Source organism: Mustela putorius, unplaced genomic scaffold, assembly GCF_011764305.1.
Source record: "Mustela putorius furo isolate JIRA1106 unplaced genomic scaffold, ASM1176430v1.1 tig00000580_pilon_pilon_pilon, whole genome shotgun sequence".
Classification (NCBI taxonomy): domain Eukaryota; kingdom Metazoa; phylum Chordata; class Mammalia; order Carnivora; family Mustelidae; genus Mustela; species Mustela putorius.
Genome location: NW_025421423.1, coordinates 4,156,457 through 4,181,462, shown reverse-complemented (window position 1 = coordinate 4,181,462; position 25,006 = coordinate 4,156,457). Strand labels below are relative to the sequence as shown.

Here is a 25,006-nt window from a genome sequence, read left to right as displayed (position 1 = left end):
AGAAGGGAAGGCTCTAGACTACACGGCTTTTCCAAGTGTGTTCATCCTAAAAGTCTGAGAAGGAGGCAGAGTGGACATGCTGGTATCTATTTCATAGGTGAGGAAACTGAGGCCCAGGGATATTATAGGAAGGGAAGGGGAGTTGGCCATGACATCCCTGAGTACCCGTGTGTGTGTAATGGGGTTGGGGAGGGGACCATGGGAGTTCAGGTCAGCGTCCCAAGCTGTTTAGGTGAACCTAGATAGGATCCTTCCTACTCTGAGCCTCAGTTTACAAATCTGTTCAGTGAAAGTTTGGGTAGGATGTCCCTCAGGACTCCCGAAGCTTGGGCATCACCTAATCTCTCCCTCCCCCATTCTCCTTCAGTCTCTTGCAAACTTCCACTGCAACATCCCCAGAGTCCTTCACTTCCTTCCATCTTCTCCTGCACCATCCCTTCTGACTGGAAGACTACGGTGCCTCCTAATGATGTTGCTGCCCTCTGCCCCACCCCCTGCAGGCCCCTCACCGCGTGGCATCCAGCAACCTTTAAAGAATGCAACAGGCAATGGTCATTTCCAGTTCAAATCCTTCCAGCAGCTTCTACCCTCTCAGGGTAAAGTCCAAAGCCCTGTTCTTGGCCTTCCAGGCTGGACATGACTTGGCCCCATTCATCTCTCTTCCCCCATCTCTCAACACCATTCCCACAGGTGTTTCCCTCTGCTCAGCAGTGAGTCATCTCAGGGTCAGAGCTCAGGTAGAAGATCCAGAAGCCCACTTACCAAACAAGGGTGCTGATAGGGTGCTGATCTAAGACACCATTTCCAGCTCCGTTCACCAGCAATAAAGCTGATGTTTGCCCTCCATCCCCCTCATTCCCATATCTGCCTCCCATTTGGTCCTGAACTAGGAAGGGGAGGAAGAAGCCATGCTATCACATCAAGACCTCAATGAAGGAGAGAGCAACTGAGCCCCCTTTAAGCCCACTCTACTCAGAGCCAGACTTACTCACTCGTCAAAGGTGGCCCATTCAGTCCCAGGTCTACCCAGTTGAAAAAGCGCCTGACACCATGTCCTCAAAATGTTAAGCTTGAAATTATCATATGACCCACCAATTGCACTCCTAGGTATACACCCCAAAAAACTGATAATAAGGACTCAAACAGATAACAGTATCCCAACATCCACAGCAGCCCTATTTACAATAACCAAAAGGTAGAAACAACCCAAGGGTCTGTCAGCAGGTGGGTGGATAATCAAACATGGGTGTATGTACAGTGGAATATTATTCAGCCATGAAGAAGAAGTGGAGTTCTAGAAGAACCTTGAAAATGTGATGTTAAGTAAAGGAAGCCGGACACAAAAGGACAAGTGTTGTGTGATCCCACTTATATGAGCAATCTAGACTAGAGAAATCCATAGGGACAAAAAGTAGAATAGTAGTCACCAGGGGTTAGAGAAGAGAAAGGGAAGCCATTGCTTGATGGATATAGAGTTTCTGAACAGGACAATGAAAATGTCCTGGAAGTATATAGAGGTGATGGTTGTACAATATCGTGAATGTGCTTGATGACACTAAACTGACACTTAAAAACAGTGAAAAGTGGGAAATTTTATATTATACACATTTTACCACAGTTTTTTAAATAAGTAAATCAATCAATAAAGTATACCAATATAAAATTCATGTGTGGAGCAAAACTTTTTTTTTTTAAGATTTATTTATTTATTTATTTATTTGAGAGAGAGAGAGTGAGAGAGAGCATGAGAGGGGAAAGGGTCAGAGGGAGAAGCAGACTCCCTGTGGAGCTGGAAGCCTAACGAGGGACTCGATGCCAGGACTCCAGGACCATGACCCGAGCCAAAAACAGTCGCTTAACCAACTGAGTCACCCAGGTGACCTGTGGCAAAGCTTTTTAATAAAAGTAAACAACTGCTCTGGAGAAAACGAGGGAGCAAGAGCCAACCTGCCCTCCCAGAGGCCCTCCCTGACATGACAGCCGGACGCAACAAGGCCCGCTCCAAGAGTGAGCGCCCAGAAGTCCCCCCTCACCTGATGACATCAATGGGGGACCGCATCCGCACCCTCTCCCTCTCGGGGACCACATGCCACGTGAACACCAGCCTCCAGTCGAAGCCGCCAATCTGAGGCTCCCCAGGGTTGCCCAGGTACTCAAACGTGTTCCAGTCAATCACATCGATCACAGGGCACACCACCGCTGACTCTTCTTCGCCAATCCTGTGAACATCAGGACGCGCCCCGTGTGCCTCTCCGTGCAGACAGGTGGCCAGGGAATGAGAAGGGAGCTTGGGGATGAGATCACTTCCCCCTTCCACGAGGAAGGAGGAACACCTGTGTGAGAATGGCCTGCGGCCACATCCCACCCTGAAAGGTGTTCATCAGAGGGATTGCTCGGGTGACGGAGGAAGCTGAGGAAGGAAGGATTCTGGTCTGAAGACGGAAGATGCCACAGCTTTCATGTTCTGATTCTGTCTATGGCTCTGCTGCATAAACTCGAGTCCCTCCATGAAAGTCGAGACATGTGAAAACCAAAGATCACTTTTAGAACAGAAAATAGACTTCCAGTGTCTAAAGACAGCAAGAAGTTTCTTCATGTAATCACAATGAAACATCTTCATGTTAAGAAATAATTATCCCACTTCAGAACAGAGATGCGTCCAGACCAGGGGATCAGCTTTGGAGTTAGAAAAAAAATTTGAATCCTGTCTCTTATTTGCTATGTGACCTTAGCCAAGTCACCTAACCTCTCTGAGCCTATTGCCCATAGGTAACACAGCCGCATCAATACCTACTCAGGGGGTTAATGGAAGGACTCCCTGAGGGAATGTTTGTAAAAGATGACTGACAGAGATCCTGGATCTAGTGCTATTCTTTTAATTCTTGTTACTGTGAAATGTTACATGGTATTAAAGCGAGAAACACTGACTTTCCACTGAGGGTATCAGCCCACGTGTCTGCTTCAGCTGCTCTCCCCAGTCATGACTGCAGACCCAAGCGTCCTTCAGCACGCTGCCACATCGTGTGGGTACTCTGTATTTGATGACACATCCAGGTAAGAGGAGTTGAGACTGAGCTGTGTGTGAACACTGGATTTCTCTGGGTTCCATTTCGGGGGGTTTTCTCTGGTGTCTGAGACCTAAAAATCCTAAGTCCCACAGAATAATGGTGTGAAGAAACAGAGATAAAGCAGACTCGAGCTTTAAGAGTCCTTAGAATAATACCAGAAAGTTAGTAGTGTGAATACCACACTTTGGTAAGAATTATAGTATTAGGTGAAATTGCACTGTTCGGGATAGACAGTATGAATAAAATCTGCGAATTCTCTAAAGCGAGGAAGACGCAGACCAGGTACTACTAATACCCAATTCTTTCAAGAAACTGAGGGTGCTCTTAAAAGGTTTGAAGGGACCAATGGCAGACCCACTGGGCAGGTTCAAAGAAGCTGCTTAGCCCCTGGCACAGACAAGAACTTGTGACTTGCAATCAAGCTGGTTGGAGCCAAGGGGAGCCAAATTTTTATAGGAAAAGGAAAACTGGGGAGAGCCAGCATTGGCAGAAAGGCCCCTGGAGCAGAGTCGTACAATGAGCAGGCCCAGTAGCAGTATGTACCACGGTGGGGGAAGGGGGAGGAACAAGGGGGTGTGCTACTGGCATCTGGGGCTAAACCATTCTTTGTTGTAGGGCTGAGCAGCACACCGTGGGCTGTCCGGTATCCCTAGTCCACAGCTCAAAAATTACCAGGAGCTTGGGAACCAAAGATCTATTCCAAAAGCCCCAGAGTAACAGGGTTACTGTTCTTGTTGGACAGTCTAAGGGACCAGTGTGTGCCAACTCTGGGGCCCGCGTAGGCCCCTGGGAGCTTCAGAAACACCCAGAAGCCAGAGATTCAGATCCAAAGAGTCTGCCGTGAGAACAGGAGCTGGAATGTTTTACAAATTCCCCAGGTGGGGTGCTTTTGTATAGAGATATGGAACAAGGACTTATCTATGGGGAGGGCTGCCTTGCTGCCTCCCGGGGATGGGCGGGAGCAGAATTCTGGGAAGCATTAGCACATTGCTGCCTTTAGACTGGCCTCAAGGTAGCCATCTGTGTGCACGGTGGGGAGGAGGTGAAGGCCAAACCCACCAGTCCAGGTTCCAGAGGAAACTCTTAGCTGTCACCATGTTCTAAACACCCTCAGACTCCATCACAGGCCAGGGAAACCCTGGGTTCCTGCTGCTAGTGAAGCTCAGCAGAGCTGAGGAGGAGAAATAGGCAGCTGTGGCACCCACAGAAGACAGGACCAAGGACAGCAGAAGTAGCAGAATAGTGGGGAGCCTGGTCTTACACAGGAAGAGAGGTCAGTGGGTCCCCAGTTCTTCCAGCAGACTCTGGCTCCAAAGCACTTGAGCCCACAGGAAAACAGTCTGCCAACTGCGGAGACCCTGGTCCTCCCAACCCTTCACCTGCTCCACAGGGAGGGACCGGAGGCAGACCCCCCCCACCTTGACCTTGACCCTTCCTCCTCAACCTGGCAGAGCTCCGAGTCAGCCAGTCCAGCTCCTGACTGCTATGATACAGAATCGGGAGCACGGGGAGAGAAAGAGGGATGAGAACAAAAGTGGAGGCCTGGTGACAGTAGTTTTGGAGGATAGGCAGATTGGGACGGTCAGGGGAACATGCCGTGGGACAACAGGAGACATGTCCTTGAAGATAGGGCTGTATTATGACTTTTCATAGCTCCATAAATATATATATATATATATATATATATATATATATATAAAAATATATATACTTATATATATATATAAAACTCTATTTTATGACTATGCTGATATAAGGACAAACACCATCCAGGCTAAATTCATTAATGTGCAGTCATTATTGATACTCATTTTTTTTCCTTCTGAATGAAAAAAAATTAATGTAAAAACATTTTGGGTGTCTGTTAAAGGTTCATGGGTCCTAAGCATTGTAGGCATGGGGTATAATGGATAAGACAGCCTTGCTTGAAGGAAATATGCCAAAATATATATTCTTAAACCATGTGATTCTATGTGATTGATATTTTTTTTTCTTCCACAGTAAACATATAAAATAAGTAGGAATAAAAGAAACACTAATAAGGCCTCCTACATGCTAGCATGTTCAAAGGACTGTGTATATGTATTAATTCATTGAATGGCCTCTGCAGCCCTGTGGGGCAAGGGCTGTTATCACGCACAGTAACAGAGGACTGCCCAAGGGCCTTCTGAACCCAGGTGCCCGGCAGCCCCTTATGCCCAGGTAAGAAGTTTCTGCTTCTGCACCATGTGCAGCCCCCACTCACACCGCTCACCTCTGCAGCAGCGGCTCGAGCCAACCCTCGTGGCACTCACAGTGGCAGTCCAGGAAGGTCAGCACTTCACCCTTCGCCGCAGAAGCGCCCAGAAGCCGGGCTCGCACCAGGCCCTCCCTCTTGTTGGCGCGGATCAGACGCACCTTGGGCAGGCTGGACAGCTCATTGGCCAAGCGCTCCTTCAGGTGCTCTGGGGAGGCAAGCCAGAGAAGCAGGGTCACCCCCACACAACCCATGCCCTTCCAGGGCCCTGCTATCCCAAAAAAGAAAACTGAACAGTTCAGACAGAAGCCTCCTTTGCCCTGCACCTGGGATGCCCTCAGCTCACCCAGAACAGAGGCTGGACGCACAGCAAGGCCAGGGGAGGCTGAGAGAGAACGAGGCAGAAGAAGTCCAGAACTCCCCAATGCTCCCCTTCAGCACCATGCACACTGAGCTATGTGCTTGAAATGGGTGCATGTGTTATGTGGATGTGTCTCAGCAAAGTCGTTACCCCCTCAAGAACACATCACACCCTGACTTGTGAACATTTAAAAATAAAGAACAAAAAAACTGCCCAACCACAATTTTTCAGAAAAACTGGTTCAATATAAATTTGGTTTCCTTATGTTAATTATGTAATATGTTATAAAATTTTAATTTATATGGAATTGTGTTAACAAATCTTATTTATATTTCTGTTAACATAAATTTTCTCAGGAGCACATTTCCCTGGACACAGTAATAGGAGTAATAACAGCAGTTCACAGCAGAGGGTCTCCTGTGCTAATTACCATCTAGGGGATTTCTCTTCAAGTCACGCAAGTCTTCTAACTTTCCCATGAGGTAGGTACTACAATGATCCCCATTTATAGATGAGAACACTGAGGCCAGAGAGGCTAAGTAATGTGTCAAATTCCCAGAACATGTGAGCTAAGGAACCAGGATTTTAACCCGGTGGCCCTGGCTTGAATCCACAGGCTTAACGCTGCCTCCCAGAGCTTTCTTCTATACTCTCTCGTCCTTGTGAAACAAATCCAGAATTTGTTAGGAGGACATGTTCATTGCATTCTACAGAAGAGGAAAGAAGGCTTTAGAAGTTGAAAAGTCGTGGAGTGTCTGGGTGGCTCAGTTGGTTAAGCATCTGCCTTCACCTAAGGTCATGATCCCAGGGTCCTGCGATCGAGTCCTGCATTGGGCTCCCTGCTTCTCCCTCTCTCTCTGCCTATGGTTTCTACTGCTTGTGTTCTCTCTCTCTCTGTCAAATAAATAAAATGTTTTTAAAAAATTAAAACTCAATAGGTTGTGCCCACAGCGAGGACTGGCCCCCGGACTTGTGACTCCACACACATCAGGGGCTGGAGGCCCTGGTTCACACCCCTCCATGGGTCACGTTGTAGGTAGGTGGGAACCCGTTGGGCAAACGAAAAATAAGAAAATCCCACATGAATGTGGACTTTGTCTGAAAGTCCTCAATCATCATCAAAAGGGAAAATTTTATGAACTGTTCTAGGTTGCTTCAGTTTGTAAAAATGTTTCTCTAAATATTCCTGACACGTAAAAATAAATAAATAAATAAAGCATTCAATGGTTGATTTTTTTAAAAAAAAAAATCCTAAATACAACTGCAAATAAGCTGCCAGCACAAATAAGGGAGGTGACTTCTAAGCAAAGCTAATTGGAAACACATGAAAATCACAGGTGCAATAAAATCACACGAAAAACTCGAAATCGCAGGTGCAATAAAAAGGGGAAGGAAGGAAGGAAGGAGAGAGAAAGAGAGAGAGAGAGAGAGAAAGGAAGAAAATGCATGTGTAGCCTCCCTGCACCTTTATGGATTACGACTGTCTGAAGTGTCTTCCCACGCCCTGGAGGGCAGACACCCCTTCCTCCCGCTGAGAAGAACCTGCAGAGAGGGCAGCAGGAGGGAGAGGAGGGGCAGGGCAGGGCTCCTATCACATTACAGGCTGGGGGGCAAGCTGCCCACTCTACAAGTCACCAGGATGGGGAGGGAAGCCTCAGCCCCAGGGCACCCTCGCTGGCAACTGCGAGAGAAAGGAACCGCACGGGGAGGGCTTCATCCCACACCCCGGCCCCCTGAGGAGCTGTTCCATCCCATGAGGATAAAATAAATAATCTGATTTTTGCTTCTGAATGAATACCTTTCTGAAATGTTTTCGCCACCCCACAGTTTTTTAATATTTCATAAAATTACAAGGTACCATTTAACAAACACTAAGAATACGCCAGGTGCTGACCTAGCCCGTGACCCATCCTTATCTCAGTCCTCGAAATGACCCCATGAAGAGGTCAGAACTGTTACCCCACTTGACTGGGGCTGAGGCCAAGGTTGACACTGGACTTGCTCAAAGCTGCGTAGCTGCAAGGTGTTGGAGCTAGGAGTGAGACCCAGAACCAGAACCAATGCAGATTTAAAACAGCCCTGGGAGGAAAGGACCAGAGGAAACGGAGATGCGTACCTACTATGTGCCGGCTGACACGGGGTTCTGCTCTGTGCACAATCTCATTTATTCTTTGCCGCTCTCTGATATAAGCGTGGAAAAACCCATTAACAGATAAGAAACTGAGGCTCAGAAAAGACAAGTGGCTCGTCTAAGGTGTCATGAGAGGTTCTTGGTAAAGCTCACCTCAGTCCCAGGTACCCTGACTCCAGAGCTCAGTGCCCAGTGGGCATCACTCAGTATGAAGCCCCAGCCTGGCCTGCATGCTGTCACGGAGAAGGCCAGCTGAGGCCTGACACACACTGTCCCCGTGGGTGCACACAGCCACGCATCACATAGGCTACTGTCCCCAGCCTCCCTTGCAGCTAGGTATGGCCAAGTGAGCCCGTTCTGCTCGGTGGGATATGAGGACAGCTTCCAGGCCTGGCTCCCCAGCCCCTGGAAACCCTTCTGCTAGTGAGAGAGAGCAGAAGGTGAAGAGCCAGCAGGGGGCATGCAGACAAGACCACACAACACCCTTGAGAAAGTGGAGCGACAGGACGGAAGCAGCTGGGGCCCTGACACTGTAAAGCCCACCAAGCCCACCACACCAGCCCTCGACCGTTATGCAGATGTGTGATATGAGAGACGTCAATTTTTATCCCATGAAAATTACTGTTATTTTGAGTCTCTATGCGAGCAGCCAAACACACCCACCAGTTAGGACACATACTCCAGGCTTTGAAGTCAGACAGCCCCGGCCCAGAGCCCAAGGCAGCCGATGCCCAGGAAGCAGGAGCAGGATGCCCTTCTGCCTGGCCCAGGGATGGTCATTTGGCTTGAAATGGGCTACGGCCTTGACATTTCCCCTCAGCTGAACTTAGGGGCCCTCATTCACCTCATCATGTGGCACGTGGCATGACCACAGCCTCTCCGCACCAACCATCCATCGGCGATGCCCCACAGGGCAGAACAGCCCAAGACCCAGTGACCTTCCTGTTCCCCCAACAGCCCTCGGACAGCTCCCATCAGCCTCATATTGAAGCCTGAAACCCTTATGGTGGCTTCAAGAGCCCAACTGGCCTGGTCTCGCCCACCCTTGCAACCACATCTCCCATGTCGCCTCCCCACTGGCCAATGGTCACCCCGAGGAATGCCTGCTCACCCCAGCTCCTGCCTGCACCTGCGGCTTCTGGGCTGCCTCCTCTACATCCTAGCTTTTGGCTTAAGACCACCTCCTCCAGGAGGCTTCTTGGCTTCCACCAGCTGGAGGAGGGCCTGTGCCCAAGCTCCACTTCCTCTCCTGCTCCCACTTTTGTTTCGCAGCACTCTCCACCTGGCTGCATTACATTTGCTATATTATTATGTCACGCTATGCTATTTTACATTGTGTTGTCTTATGTTATTCTTTACACATTCCCGGACCATCTCCACCCACCAGAATGTGAGTTTATGAGAGCAGGGACTTGTGTTTCCCACAGAATCTCTGGTGCCTCGAACAGTGCCTTGCACACAGGAGAAACTCAAAAAGTGTTCACTGATTAAATAAGGGCCAGCCCTGGATTGCATGTAAATTATGGACCCCAGGTCATTGGTAGGGATGCCGGCAGCCTCTCAGTTCTTCTCTTGTTTGGGCTGCACTCCCCCACACACCTTTTTAAGACTTATTTATTTATTTATTTGAGAGAAAGAGAGAGAGGCGCGTGGGGGAGAGGGAGAGACAGAATCCCAAGCAGACTCCCTGCAGAGCACGGAGCCTCATGCCAGACTTCATCTCAGGACTCTGAGATCATGACTTGAACTGAAATCAAGAGTCAGACGCCTAACCGACTGAGCCACCTAAGCATCCCCAGGGCTGACCGTTTTTTTATCTCATCTCAAACTCAACACATACAAAGCCAAATGCCCCTCTTCCTCTCCCAGGCCTGTCTCTCCTGCCTTGGGTGGCTTTTCCAGCTCTGGGACAGCACCACCACTCACCCAGAGATCTGCAGACGTCATGTCTCAAATGTCCCTCCTGCCCCTCCCCTCTACTCCCACTTGACTCCCAGCCTCCCTCTCTCCCCTGGGCCAGCCCGATAGCCCCTGGCCTCCCTGCAGAGCTCCACTGCACACCATTCTCCACCCACAGGTATCTCGGGCCTAGAGGGATCCCTCAAAGGGCAAAACTGCTCTCCTGCTTAAAATCCCACCTTTGCTCTCCCTGCTCTCAGGACAAAGTCCCGATCTGACCTCAGGTCTAATGCCTGCATCCTTCCCCACATCTCACATTCCTCCTTTGCCTGTTCCCCATGAAGCAGCTGCTCCTCCAGCCTTCCTGAATGAGTGGCAGGTGCCATACAACCCAGGCGACGCCATGCCTCCGAGGCTTTCTACCTTCTGTGCCTCTACTCAGAACCTCCTCCCTCCACCTTTGCTGCCCAAAAACTGCTCACTCTTCAAGACGTAAGGTTGGCCCTCTTCCCAAGTGCCCTATCTCCTGCAGCACCATGTGGCAGAGATGTCACCACCCCTCTAGCCCCAGCAGGCTCTGAGCCCCCTGAGGGCAAGAGCCAGGTCCAGGGGGACACAGGAAGCCCCCACCCCCTCTGAAGTCACGCTTTGGCCTCCCAGGCGCCACCACAGAACGCCAGGCCCCTCCAGGAGCCCGTGGCAGGAGCTTACCTCTATCACTGTAGTCATCTACAAGAATGACTTCTTCCAGCAGGATGTCCGGGGATGTCTCGAGGACACTATAGACTGTCCGGAGGAGGGTTGACCAGGCTTCGTTATAAAACGCTATGATGACAGATGTCGTGGGAAGGTGATCATAATCATATTTCTTCTCTTTGCACCTGCAGATACAAGACAGCTTGTATCAAGAACAATCCAGAACAATCAAGAACACACTGCATACCAGGGGTGATGGGGAGGGAGGCGCCAAGGGGACACGGGTCACGGTCTCAAGGTCTCCTTCCGGGAATGGAAAATCATCTGCTACCATCTTCCAGAGCCCCCCGTGTTCCACTAGGAGCTTTAACAGATTCTAAGAAAGGTTCAAAAATGATACCCTATAAGCTCGAACTGTGGGACGCTGTTCTTAAGCTTTAGAGCAATTTTCAGATTTGAGCGACACACAAGCTAAGCAGACCAGAAGAGAGGGAGACTGCCACCTCCCCCTCTTCAACCACTCTCTTGCCTGTCTGCTCCCTTCCAACCCCATGGCTAACTGCCAGGCCTGTGCTCAGACCGTGCCCTCTGCCTGGAACATCCTTCCCTCATTTCTCTACCTGGCAAATTCTCTGTCCTCCTTCTGTTCCCCAGACCCGTGGGTGCAGGCAGCTGCTGGCTGCAAGAGGGGCCTCAGCCAGGCATCCCTTTCAGCAGGTGTCACCGCATTCTGGCTGCTGGCTGGAGTCTCACTGCTCTCCCCAGCACCCTCCCACACCCCGGCCGCACCTCTGCTCCCATAGGCCCTGTGCGGAACGCAGAAACTGGAGCCACCGCTAGAATGCTAGAACAGTCTGGAAGGGTTCCAGAGAGGACCCTGACTACTCCCCATCTAGTACCCATGTCACCCCTCAGTCCACTCTGTGGCGGCCTCGAGGGTACAAGTGAGGGGATATGCCCTGCCTGACTGGCAGTGATAGGAACCAATAAGCTTCCTTCCTCTTTCTTTAGTAGGGTTTCCTGTTACTTTACAGGGAAGTTACCCTACTTGACAGAGAATTCTCTCCTCAGAGTAGCTAATGATAAACTTCCAGATCATCCCAGGGATTGGGCTGTGCCTGGAACTCATCAGCAAGAAGTGAGAGGGGAGGAACAGAAGCCCAAAAGGGGCACCCGCAGGACCCCGGGGCTGGAAGGGGGGATGGCAGGGCCGCTGGCAATGCAAGAAGGGCATGCAGGCTGAAGACCAGTCAGGCGGCCTGGGCAGAAAGGGAAGGCCTCAAAGACAGGCCGTGGGCACATCCAAGAGACGCAGAAGCTAGCAGGGTGAGGAGTGAAGCCAGCTGTGTGGGCTGTCCACCAGGGTCCAGGCGATATACCAGTGGGCCCTTACCAGTCAGTCACCAAATATTTCCTGACTGCCTACTATGTGCTGGATTTAAAACAACAACAACAACTCCCCTGCTCCCACAGAGCTTACATGCAAGGGGACAATAATCAAGTAAGCAAACATATCAATAATTTCAGGAGGCGATGGTGATGGGAAGAAAAGCAAGATGTGAAACAGAGCAACTGTTGCAGGGAGTGGGAAGGGGGGAGGGGAATAACCGCCGAAGAGGTAATCAGGGAGGGCCTCTTAGAGGAGGTGACATTGAGGATGGGACCTGAATAATGAGGGACCCAGTCCTGCAAAAAGCAGAGAAAAAGCCCTTTACATATACACTTTGTTTCTTTGTGGGTTTTCTCCTTTTATTTCATTATCAACATTTTCAAACATACCAACAGTAGAGAGAATATTGTAAGAAACTCCCAGGACCTTTTGCCTGACACCAACAATTCTCAATGCACAGTCCATCTTGCTTCATCTAAGCTCTGCCTCATTCCCTCCATCCTGACTAGTGCTAAGCAAAACCCAGCACAGCACAGCATCCATAAATATTTCAACAGACCTAAGGGATAGGGACTCTTTTTTTTAAATAATAAAACTGAAAACCCTTAAAAAACAAGTGATTCCTTATTGCTACCATAGATTGTAGATCTCCAATCTACAATATTTCATAAAAATTAAGATGCCCATGGTTGGAAGACACAGCATTCTTTAAAGAATCTCTAAGACACATGTTGCCTACCTGCAGGATGTCTTGATTTTAAGATGTCTACAAATCTCAGAAATGTTTAAATGTGAAAAAATGACTTATAATTAATGACATGTAATACCTGAACTCAAAAACACTTGCTACGTTGGCATTCATTGAGACTAGGCTCAGCGAGGTGAATAACTTGGGCAGTTCACAGAACGCCTGAGGGTCTGTACCTGGTTGAGGTCCTTGGGCCCAGGGCCCTTGTCCGAGGATTCTGGCTTGCTCCTGCCCCCCAGGACGCTCAGCTAAAGATCCCAACACCATCCCTCCCTGCCTAGCCCTCCTTCTGACATGCCATAGGCCATTTCTCCTGTGCTTCCTCTCTGGGTCCCACCGCAAGTTCTCTTCCTACACATCAGGGCAGTTTCTGCAGAGAGCGCGGCTGTCACTGGGATGGCTCTTGCATAGGCTTCTCCAGGAGACTCTGTGGGAGGCTGGCTCTTCTCAACCCCCTTCACATTCTTATTCCTGCTGTGTTTGCAGGCCCGGCTCTGGACACCTGAGGAAAAGTCAGCCGAGGCTGGAAGCATGGCAGCTCTCATGTGGTGAAGCAAGAGGGCATCCCCAGCAGCCCCAGCAGCAGAACCTGAGTCCTTGGACACCACAGACTTCCAGCCCAATGCACAGAAGCCGTCACTTAGCACAGCGCTAAGCACAGCTCCCTCTGAGGGGAGTCCAGTCCATACTCTAGGGGAGGAGAAGGAGGCTCCATCCTTTGAAGGAAAGGAGAGCAAAGACTTTGTGATATGTTTAAAGCCACTGTGCAGAATGCAGAAGTGAGAATATGAGTCTTCCAAGGTCAGGTCCTAAGGCACTGAGGTTTCCTCTTTGTTCCTGCCCATGGACCACCCTTTCTGGGGGAAGCCAGCTCCATGCAATGAAGCAAGAAGACTCAAGCATCCTATAGGGACATCTCTGCGGCAAGGGCCTCTGGCCAACAGCCAGTCCCAACTGTCCAACCTCCCTGGGATGAGTCCTCTTGAAAGCAGATCCTCCAGCCCCAGTTAAGCCTTGAGATGATGAAAGGCCCGGGCAGCATTTTTTCAACTGTGATCTCATGAGAGATCCGGAGCCAGAACCACCCAGCCAAGCCACTCCCAAATTCTTGACCCACAAAGATTATGTGAAATCACGTATGTTTATTGTTGCTTTAACTCACTAAGTTTATGGTACTGCATCTGCTGAAATAAATCACAAGGAATCTCCCAGCTAAGCCCAAACTGAGAGATGTTTTATAAACCAACAGGCCTTGTGCTCTTAAAAAATGCCAGTGTCCTAAGAGACAGACAGAGGCATAAACAGACACAAGAACTAAACATCACCCTCGATTCTTGATTAGATACTCGGTCAGGAAGAAAAAGATGCTCCAAAAATGGGCACAGTTGAAAAAAATGCAGTATTGTATAAACTTCCGCAATTTGATTATTACGTCATGATATCACGAGAGAATGAACCCATCCCTAGAAAATGCATGCAGAAGTAACAAAGGTTATAGGGTGTTTACTGCTGAAATTTACACTCAAATGTATATAATACTGTAGCACAGAGAGAGAGAGAGAAATTAAGTAAATGGAACAATATAATGAATGGATCTCAGTGAAGGACGAACAGAGTTTCTTATGCTATTCTTAAATTTTCTCTGGCTTTGAATTTTTTCAAAATCAAACGTGTAATACAGTAAGAAGGAAAAAATGTTAATGTTGCCAATGGTGTGTCCAAACACCAAGCCAATTCTGATTCTCAAAATATGTATCTCAAGCTTAGTGGCCCTAAGTCCCTCTCCTACCTCACTCTTTCCCATTTCCTCCAAAATCACGGCCCTCCTCCAAATACATGTTACGAAAAATGGAAAATATATAGATATATAAACATATTAATAAGTGTATCTGCATTTTAAAAGCCCCTGACTCGTAGCCAGGGTGCACGGAAAAGCTATGTAACGCTGAGCCAGAGCCCACTAGAAGCTTTGGAAAGAATTAATTGCTTATACTCCATGAAAAAAAAAATGTGTTTCTGGGCAACCTAAAAATAAAGACTTTTTTATTTAAGAAAAAAAGCAAAAATTTAGATCCAAATGTACACAGGTCCAAGGAGAAATGAATGGAAATAAGGACAGTAAACCGAGGTTTTCAAAAATGAAGTTTTATTCAGTTTAAACAACTGTCTTTTCGTGTGAAACCACATCCTTACTGTTTGGTATTAAAATGTATTTCTTCCAGAATAAGGAGGAGGGCAGAAAAAGCTCTGCTTGACCAAATAACGCCAGGACCAGATGTCTGTTTCTCCTCAATGTTTTTGTTTATGTGTTTTCACTGCTCTGCAAAACCCCAAAGCTCAAGGCCACTGTTCTAGAATGTCTAGGTTCTTTCTCTATTTGTGTCCCTTTAAATCGCAAAAGTTCTGGGTACCAGCTAGCAAACCTATACCGAGCTTCAAAACGTTCCTCTTCTCTTTAATCTCTTCTCAATATATTGAAGAACTTCTCACCTAAGGGAACCATCAGAGATACCCCGAAGGGAGCCCACAGTAGCAATTTTTCTTTGTAACATTATTTAAAACAGCAAAAAGCTATAAACAATTCCAAGAGTCCAACAAGAAAATGTGACACGCGGGGCAGCTGGGTGAAGAAACGCTCTGAGACCATCCAAAACCACATTTTCAGAGACCAAAAGTAAAGGAAAACAATTACTGTAATGGTAAATCAAAAAAGCAGGGTACAAATCTATAAGCAGCAGTGGGTGTGCGCGAGCGCGCTCCCACACAAACAATACACAGTAGAAAGAAATATGCCAAAAATGTTAACAATGGAGATCTCTGAGCAGTGGGATTTTTCGTTCCCTTTGCAGTTTTCTGCATTCTAAGATTATTCTACACTGAACATGCATTATTTTTATAATCACAAAGAAAGATTATTTTTAAAAGGCTGGAACCTATTTCTTTAGCTTCCCATAGCAAATGTCCTCATTGGACAATAATATCACATTTTGACCACTCCTTTTCTCTTGGCCTGATAGAGTTTCCTCTTCTTTCTTTAAACATATCTTAAAGGCATTCTCTTTCATGAAGTTCAATATATCCTTCTGGAATGTCTAAGTTTATTTTCAGGAAAAAACACTTTCTCCTTTTCCTTTTTTTTTTTAAAGCAAGTTCCCAAAAGTTCAGATTGCAAAACAAATGCTCTCCTGAAAAAAAATATGCAATTTACTTTCATTGCATGACCAATACAAGTTGAAAGGTACAATGTACAAGTCTAACCTTCTAGAATTGTGAATTAACTGTCTTTTATTCAATTATCCAACTCTTCAGTCTGAATCAACTGAAAAAATTATTAACAATGCTTATATGCTTATCCCTATCCTAGGCACTATGATGAAATATAAAATCATTATATGGCACTGCCCATTCTCACTCTCCTGACTGATAAAATGCGGTGCAGCCTCTAATTAGACAAGAACAGCTACACATGCATCACTCAGGGTTCCACTTTTGCCTAGGGGACAAAAGGGAGCTCAGAGCCAAATCCACTGCTAAATCATAGTGGGTCGTCCTCTCCTTAACTTTCTGGTATAATTCATGTGTTTTGTAAGGGCAGCGGCTGAATTCTGGTTTCTGCTGTACTTTCTGCATGCTCTGTATTGTACCTGGTAATAATAACATGTATTACGTGCTGCCCACATCATGGACAGTGAGTGTTGCTAAGCATCTCACCTACATTACTCCACTCTCCCTCCCAACCCTGTTGGGTGGGGACCATAATCTCCACCAGCACAATATGAATATAGGTATTATAAGGGTGTGGATGAATGGGATATTCTGCAGATGAATGCCTCCTAATCTTCTTTTGTGTTTATATTCAAGTTATCATATAAATGTCCTTTAAAAAAAGGAAAACCCATATCCTTTGCAGAACGGGCCAGCAAAGTCAAAATGTACCTTGGTGTGTTTGCCCACCCAAAATCCTTTCTCCTTTCTCCACATTACTGCATTTTGGTATCTCTTTCAGGAACCATGTCTCCTGGACTCTCAGTGCACATGGTCTGTGCAAGGCTACACACACACACACACACATACACACACACACACGTACGCACACTCCTCTGAGAAGGTCACATGCTCCCCAGGTCTGACCAATGAACATTTTCCATCATGATGACATCAGGTGAGTCACTGAATCTGGGGCCCAGAATAATCTGAACCTAATCCTCACCCTAGACTTTTCTGTGATAGAAGTTAATATATTTTCTTTTATATTCAAGTCAGTTTGTATTGGGTTTTCAGTCACTTTCAACCTACAATAGCAATACGACTAATAGAAAAATGGGTCTTTTTTTTTTTTTTTTAAAGATTTTATTTATTTATTTGACAGAGAGACATCACAAGCAGGCAGAGAGAGAGAGAGAGAGAGAGAGAGAGGAGGAAGCAGGCTCCCTGCAGAGCAGAGAGTCCGATGCGGGGCTCGATCCCAGGACCTTGAGATCATGACCTGAGCCGAAGGCAGCGGCTTAACCCACTGAGCCACCCAGGCGCCCCTTTTTTTTTTTTTTTTTAAGTGAATATAGGACTTCCGCTTCTGGCAATATGGAGGCCTACAATGCCTGGGAAAACCCTGTTGGAAAAAATTCTTGATAAAATACTTTTTAGAAAAACCTTTTAAATGCATGCCTCAGCTTACTGAAAAGGAAAAAAAGCCCTCAGAGTCCAGGAACAACAAGAAAATAACTAGAGTTATGAGACACAGAGCATAAGTATGCTTAAGATGCTTAAATAAATAAAAGATGCCCTTGAATGAATAACAAAAAAAACAAGAATGATAGGCAAATCTCATTCAAGACTGACATCTCACAGCCATAGTACATGTGAGGGGGCAACAGAATATTATCTTCAAATGCCAAACTACCAATCTGGAATTACATACCCAAATAAAATTATCTTTTAAGAACAAGAGCAAAATAAGAACATTTCAGATGGGTAAAACTGAATTCATGAAACTGAATTTCTCTACGGTAATGAATACATGACATGCTTCAAGAAGGAAAAGAACCCCAGGAAGTTCTCTGAGATCCAAAGACCACCCAGAGTTTAGGAATGAATGAAGGACAGAGAAAAAAACGGTAACTTTGCGGGTAAATGTAACAACAACAACAACAACAAAAACCCATATTTTTTAAACGTTTTAATGTCTTGGTTTAAAAGAAAGAATTAAAACCCTGGAGTAAAATGGCACAGAAATCGGGAAGGAAACCGACCAATGTTAAAGCATCATCTGTAGGCCCACCGCGAGTGATTAACTTTAGATCCTGCGGACTTGAATATGTACTTTCAAACTGACCGCTAAAGTTAGGAATGAACAACAGTACTGCCAAATTAGTACAGAAGAAAAAGTGGAATAAGAGAGGGAGAGAAAAACTTCTATAGACTCAAAAAGCAACATGAAAAAAATAAAAGGGAAAAGGCAAAAACAATTAGAAAGTATAAAATAAGATGGCATAATCAAAATAATCAAACCCCAAGTATCTTGTAAGCATGAGGAAAAAAATATATGTATATGGACCTACTAGTTAAAAATCAAAGATTGTCAGCCTGGATGTTTTCTTTAACGACCACACAAAATCAAGTGACATGCTACTTAAAGATACGCCCACAACATAAGGACACAGAATGAATGAGAGTAAAAGGATGGAGAATGGTATCAGGAAAACACTAACTAAACCTGATTATGTTTTGCAGGCTGAAAGCACTGATTCAAAGAAAAGATGCTACTCTGACAACCATAGATGGGTCTGGTAAAAATTAATAAAATAAGGACACCTGGGTGGCTCAGTGAGTTAAAGCCTCTGCCTTTGGCTCAGGTCACGATCCCAGGGTCCTGGCATTGAGCCCCGCATCCGGCTCTCCGCTCAGCAGGGAGCCTGCTCCCCCACCCCCCGCCTGCCTCTCTGCCTACTTGTGATCTCTGTATGTCAAATAAATAAATAAAATCTTTATTAAAAAACTAATGAGTTGGCTTCATTAATGGAAATATGGGTCAGTCTAAAGGCACCATGTTTGAAGCCGCCAAACCACATCTGTATTTTTTCTTCATTCGGGCAACATTTTAAAATTGGGTCATTAATACACTGGGTATTTAGGGGGAGGTTGAGTTAGAATCTAGAAATGCGCTATTGAAAAATCTATTTGAAGGATTTGCTGTTATCAATATAAGTACCATTATACAGGATAATATCTTTCCTTAAATGTACTCTCACTTGAAAGGGAAGGAAGGAAATATATACTGAGTTTTTTTGTTTGTTTGTTTTTTCAGTAGGAAAACTATATCACACATGGGAAAGATACAGAGGGGTCAAATTTGGATAAGTATGTGGAGATTCCTTAAGGAATTAAAAATAGAGCTTCCTTATGATCCTGCCATTGCACTATTAGATATTCACTCCAAAGATAGAGATGTAGTGAAAAAAATAGGGGCCATCTGTACCCCAATGTTCATAACAGCAACGGCCACAGTTGCCAAACTGTGGAAAGAACCAAGATGTCCTTCAATGGACAAATGGATAAAAAAAGATATGGTCTATATATACTATGGAATATTATGCCTCCATCAGAAAAGATGAATACCCAACTTTTGTATCAACATGGATGGGACTGGAAGAGATTATACGGAGTGAAATAAGTCAAGCAGAGAGAGTCAATTATCATATGGTTTCACTTATTTGTTGAGCATAAGGAATAACACGGAGGACATGGGGAGATGGACAGAAGTGAGTTAGGGGAAATTGGAGAGGGCGATGAACCATGAAAGACTGTGGACTCTGAGAAACAAACTGAGGGTTTTGGAGGGGAAAGGGGTGGGAGGTTTGGTGAGCCTGGTGGTGGGTATTATGGAGGACATATATTGCATGGAGCACTGGGTGTGGTGCATAAACAACGAATTCTGGAACACTGAAAAGAAAAATAAAAATTTAAAAAAAATTAACCTGCAGTTTACAACCTTGCTGGGGAAGCCAAGAAATATCAGTCTCATTTCCACACGATGCGTGATGTTGTTCCAAAGATACTGTTGTTACGAGAACAGTCAAGTAGGCCACCTCTTTGCAAGAAGGGAAATCCTAACCAATCCCCACCCTCCTGCTAACCCCAGCAAGACATGCTTTCTTTTGCTAAATTACATACTTAGAGCTATTCGGAAATTCTTCACCATCCCAGCACCCAAGTCCTGATCCCCGAACTCGGATACACATTTGCAATATTAGCATTAGGGAGGCTAACACCTTGAGGCAAGGATTCAAGGAACACCTATGTATTGTTGGCACACTTTCCTAAACAGCTGTTCAAAATCCCTCTGCTATGGCAGAGAATGTCTGATGGTCAGAGGTGCCATCTCCAACCACGTGGCTGTGGAAATGCACAGCCCCAAGGGCACACAGTCACTCCACAGCGTCTTTCTCACTGGCTACATAGGTCAGAATACAAACAAGAATGACATTATTGTGATTATCTCAAGGATTTTCATGGATCTATAAAAACAAACTCTGCAAATATTGGTACAACATTAGCCACCGTTTCCTCGTGACACACCTTAAACTGGCTGTGATGTCATTGCTAGTTTCAACAACAGGTGATCTGTTTTGAATACCTCCTTTGTCTAATTCTGGTATTCTCCCACTTGCATTAAAAGCACCGACCCTTCATCTTCTGAGTCATTTAAACCCCAGAGACCCCACGACAGTACATTTCAGCCATAGATGAACATCAGCCTCAGCCTGGGCCCTACGTACAGAAATTCTGGGGAAAGTCCTTGGCATCGGTATGTCTCAAAGCTCCCCTAGGCCACAAATCCGGCTTTCTGGCTCCTCACTTTGGCCTACTGCCATCTCAGAGTGAGAGTTCCATCTCCTCGTCCAGCTCAGAGGAGATGGTGTTTGTTATGCAACAGAAATAAACAGAAACAAATAACAGAAACAGAAATAACAGAAGTAAAGCTGTGCTCTAGTCCACTGGCATGTGAATTATCAGACTCACAGAAGAGCGGGGGTCTAACACCAAGTTTCAAGGAATTAGAGCCAACACTGAAGCATCTTTATGGGTCTGGCCGGTCCAAGAGAGTGGATGCAGTCTTGCAGACACCAAGAAGAAGAAGAAGCCAGAGTCCCTTGGTAATTCCCAGCTCCTTGCCTATGGTAACAGGTTCATCCACTGTAGTGTAAAGACCAGTTAAATACATGTATGAACCCATGTACATACTCATGTTTGAATATGTTCTCATTCACATACCCATAGGCATATTTTTCAAAATCTATTTCTATACCTGGAAAAGTCTAAAAGAATACACAGAAAAAGGTTAACAGTGGTTCTCCTGGGGGAGTGAGTTTACAGATGATTTTTATTTATTAATATTTTGCTTCTCTGCATATGCTAAAATTTCTAGAGTGAACATGTATTGCTTTTATAATTAAAATAAACAGATTGGGGTGCCTGGATAGCTCAGTGGGTTAAAGCCTTTGCCTTCAGCTCAGGTCGTGATCCCAGGGTCCTGGGATGGAGTCCCGCATCAGGCTCTAAGCTCAGTGGGGAGCCTGCTTTCCCCCCTCTCTCTCTGCCTGCCTCTCTGCCTACTTGTGATCTCTGTCTGTCAAATAACAAATAAAATCTTTAAAAACAAATGAAAAAACAAAATAAAATAAATGGATAAATAATTGCCTGCATAACAAAAGGGAGGAGATAATCAAAGATCTGGGTTTTGGATCAGCTCTGCCGGGGATCTGCATGTTACTTTGGGGGCATGGCTTTTCCTCTCTGGTTAGACTGGATCTCCCTTAGGGCCTTTCCCTTTGTGACATTCAAGGATTTTAACCATCCCTCTGCTTATCGATTAAAGTCCCAAGAGACATCCACCCTCCCTCCCCACCCCCACCAACTCCTGGCACGCAGCGCCACTCCAATTATAAATTTATATTCTGCCATTCTGGTTTCCCAGACCTGATTAGGCGCTCACCTTTGTATGAACTGTGTTAAAGGCCCCAACCTTACGGGCCACGCTGAAGTTACGCCTCACGGCCTGGTCTGGCTGAGAGCGACCCAGATCAGGCTCACCTTTCTCTCCAGCGAGGCAACAATAATCCATTAGGCCCTGTTGCGGGAATTAAAGGCAGGAGGCATTCATACTTCTTATCACGCTGGGTCTGGATTAACTTCCCAGAGTCAATGCAACAGCAGGATCTATAAGCAAATCCTGATAGGACACAGGGCAGCTGTGTCACCATGGAAACCGGATGCCATAAGCCCCACAGGTTATCCACAGTGCTTGAAAGAGATTTCTCAACCTGGGACAATAAAGGAAGCTGGAACCCGGAAAAGAAAAAGCTTACAACCAATCCCTTGGTGACTCTTAAAAGCGGCCTCCTGAGTACCCCGTTGGCAACAGGGAAGGGGGGAACACTAGTAAGAATTGAGTACACAGTGTGCTCGACGTTGTATTAATTCCTAGGCTGTGTTATTTCTACTCATTCCTTATTCTGCAGATAGGGAAAGTGGAGGGAACTGTGACCAGCACTAACAAAGTTCTACTAAAAAGATGAACAGAGAAAATGCCTCAGGCAAAAGCATGAGGCTAGACACGAACAGACGCTGGAAAACAGGGCAGATGGTGAATCCCAAGTCCTTCCCCGCTCTGCCGCTCTGCCGAAGTGAGGTGGGGATCACTCCCTGGAGCAGGTACTCATGCTTTCTCTACCCAAGGATTCAAGGATCCCCAAATTCTGAAATCAGCACAATGCCAAGGGGGCCAGGAGGGTCCCATCCCCCATAGCCAGTTCCACCTCTTTCCAGCTGTGGGCCCTAGGTGAGTCACCTGTCCTCCCTGAGACCTTTGCCACACCTCTAAAGCAGGCACGCCAGGGAACAGGAAGGAGCGGAAAGTGCACAGTGCACAGAGGAGGCCTCCCCACCGGTTACTCCCAGGAAACCCCTCTATGAGTCCTCTTCCTCAAAGTCTTTAAGAACGGGGCTCAAGTGGGGACCTGGAAGATCCCCACTAATGGAACGAAGGAGAGAGAAGGCCAGAAGTTCTGTCCTTTTACCAGCTTGCTCCCTTCTCACTTAGGCGGTGGGCACAGCCCACCCAGCCAGCAGCTCCCATAGAAATTAGGCCTCTACACCTGCTCAGGGCCTGCACCATCCACAAGAGTGAGCTGAGCTGAACCGGCGTAGGAGCCTTTCCCACCACCTCCTTCCGGCTTTCCTCTGCCTAATGCTGAGGAATCCAGCTCCCAGTGAGGGGGAAATCTCCGACTTGGCCTTCTGGCGACCTTTTCTCTCTCCTGCTGGAGCGCCCTCCCCTCCTGGTTCATTCAAGGGCCTGGCACACAGATAAGTGAAAGTGGACCCTATCTCAAACTCTAACAGTCCTTAGTTTCACCCAGGTAGGGCCATACCGGCAGAGCTGGACAGGGGGTGCTGTGAAACCAGGAAGAGCACCCAAAGGGGGTCTCATCTTATACCTGTCTGCTTAGCCCTGACCCTCCCGCCGCCACTTCTTCAGAGCCGAATGACAGACCTCCTCAAGAGGGGCAGAGACAAGAGACCACCCAGTAAAAGATTCATCAATTTCTGAATTTTTTTTCTGTTGTCATTTTTTTTTAACTTTCATGCGTCTCCCCGTTCCACATGACCCCCTGCCACTGCCCACTTCTGAGAAAGACTGCGTAAGACGCGCGATCCCCAGGTATTTCGAGACCCAGGTTCCACCCCGCCTCTTCATAGATGCAGAAACTGAGGACCGGGGACCCCGCGGGCAGTGTTCCCCCGGCCACCTGAGGACTCACAGCGGGTTCCAGCGCTCGGGCAGGCGGCGGTGCAGCGAGATGCGGTCGCTAAGGTAGATGTTGATCTGGTGCAGCCTCACACTCTCCTCCTGCAGCCGCAGCTCCTCGCCCTGCAGCTGCAACCGCACCGCCTCACCCCGCGCGCCCAGAGCGTCGTCGGGCACCGGCGGCCGCGGCAGGACCGGGTCGCGCCGCCCCGGGCGCGGGGTTCGCAGGGGTCCCGGCTCGGCCGCCTTGGCCCCGCGCCGCTCTCGCAGCACGGAGCCCAGCCCTGCCAGAGCCAGCAGCGCCAGCAGCGCCAGCAGCGCCTCCCGGCCGCGCCGCCGCCCCCGCGGGCAGCGCCTCCAGGCCGCGCGCCCCCACATGCGCCCGGCAGCTGGGGCCAGCGCTCGGCTCGCCCGGAGGCGGCGGCGCAGACCCGGACCCGGATCCCGGAACCGCCGCGCCGCGCCGCGCCGCGCCGCCCCGCCCCCGGCCCGCCCCACCTGCGCCCCGCCCCCTTCCCGCCCACCCGCCCCGCAGGAGCGCGGCCCCCAAGCCGCGGAGGGTGGCTGATCTTCACTGGGCACTCGCGCGGGCTTGCCGAGACTCGCACCTTCCTCGTTGGGCTGGGTGCATTAGGATCAAGGTGACAGCCGTAAAAGCCTCAGCTCAGCGCCTGGCACATCCTAAGCGCTCAGTAAATAGTGGCAGAGTGAGCCCTGCAGGAGTGCTGTGAATTTTACTCCCTTATCTCATCTGACCCTTAAGCAGTCCAAGAACAGGGATAGGAGGATTATCAACCCATTTAACAGAGGAGGGGCCTGAGGCACAGTGAGGCTAATACACACCGGACTGTGTCACTGAGGCCTGCAGGCCTACCAGAGACGTAATACTGCTTAGATCCCCTCAAGAGCAAACCTTCCCCCCGCCTTCCTGTTTCTCAAACTCTGCGTTTCTTAGCCCTCACTAGGCAAAAGCCTTCAAGAAACTGATCAAAGGAATTAACCCCTTCAGAGACACACATGCATAGGCACCCCAACTATGATGGCATACACCCCAGGCCATGCGTTCCCCTGACCTTGGCCAGAGGCTTCCTTTAAGGGGACTGAAGAAATGAAGGAGCCATGGGGGTGCTGGAAATATTTAACAGGGTCAAAACTAGAGTGAGGCATGAGGCTGTCTCCAAGACAGAAAATTATAGGGATGGGCAAAACAAAACAAAATCAGTAATCAAAAATAAACAATACTTTTAAAAAATCAAAATGAAAGCAAAAAATCCCTGAACAAAACACCAAAATCTTAAAGAAAAACAGAATCTGACCCTGTGCTTGCACGGCTCACCTCACTGGCCTCATTCCCCCTAACCCCAGCCTTGCTTCCATGTCTCCATCTTAGTGGGGATTACATGGAGATTGACATAAAAAAAATCATCAATTTCTTCTTTTAAAAATATGCACTTGACTTGTGAAACTTATATCTCAATTCAAAACAAAAAATAAATAAAAAGAACTAAGAGAAATTAAAAAGAGAGAGAGAGAGAGCAGCTCTTGTCTCTTGCACCAACGCTCAAGTCTTCAACTTGACAGGAAGGAGTCCTCAGAATGTGACTCCATACTCTGCAAGGCCTACCACCATGCTACTGGGGCAAAGGGGAGCAGGGTCTCCCATTCCAAAC

The 25,006-nt window shown here is 47.4% G+C and overlaps 1 protein-coding gene across 2 annotated transcripts in view; it reads right to left on the bottom strand.

Moving 5' to 3' along the window:
* GALNT12 (polypeptide N-acetylgalactosaminyltransferase 12) overlaps window positions 1-23,792 on the bottom strand; it is a 38,396-nt gene extending 14,604 nt beyond the window's left edge. Inside the window, exons 1-4 of one of the 2 annotated variants that reach the window (XM_004747890.3) lie at window positions 23,350-23,790; window positions 10,407-10,576; window positions 5,323-5,512; window positions 2,034-2,219 (exon numbers count right to left, since the gene is read on the bottom strand). In XM_004747890.3, coding sequence (XP_004747947.2) covers window positions 2,034-2,219; window positions 5,323-5,512; window positions 10,407-10,576; window positions 23,350-23,714 — 911 coding nt within the window. In that variant the 5' untranslated portion in view covers window positions 23,715-23,790. Of the gene's footprint in view, window positions 1-2,033; window positions 2,220-5,322; window positions 5,513-10,406; window positions 10,577-23,349 lie in introns of both variants that reach the window. The other variant, XM_045081621.1, reaches the window with a different exon arrangement.
* Between the last annotated feature and the right edge of the window lie 1,214 nt (window positions 23,793-25,006).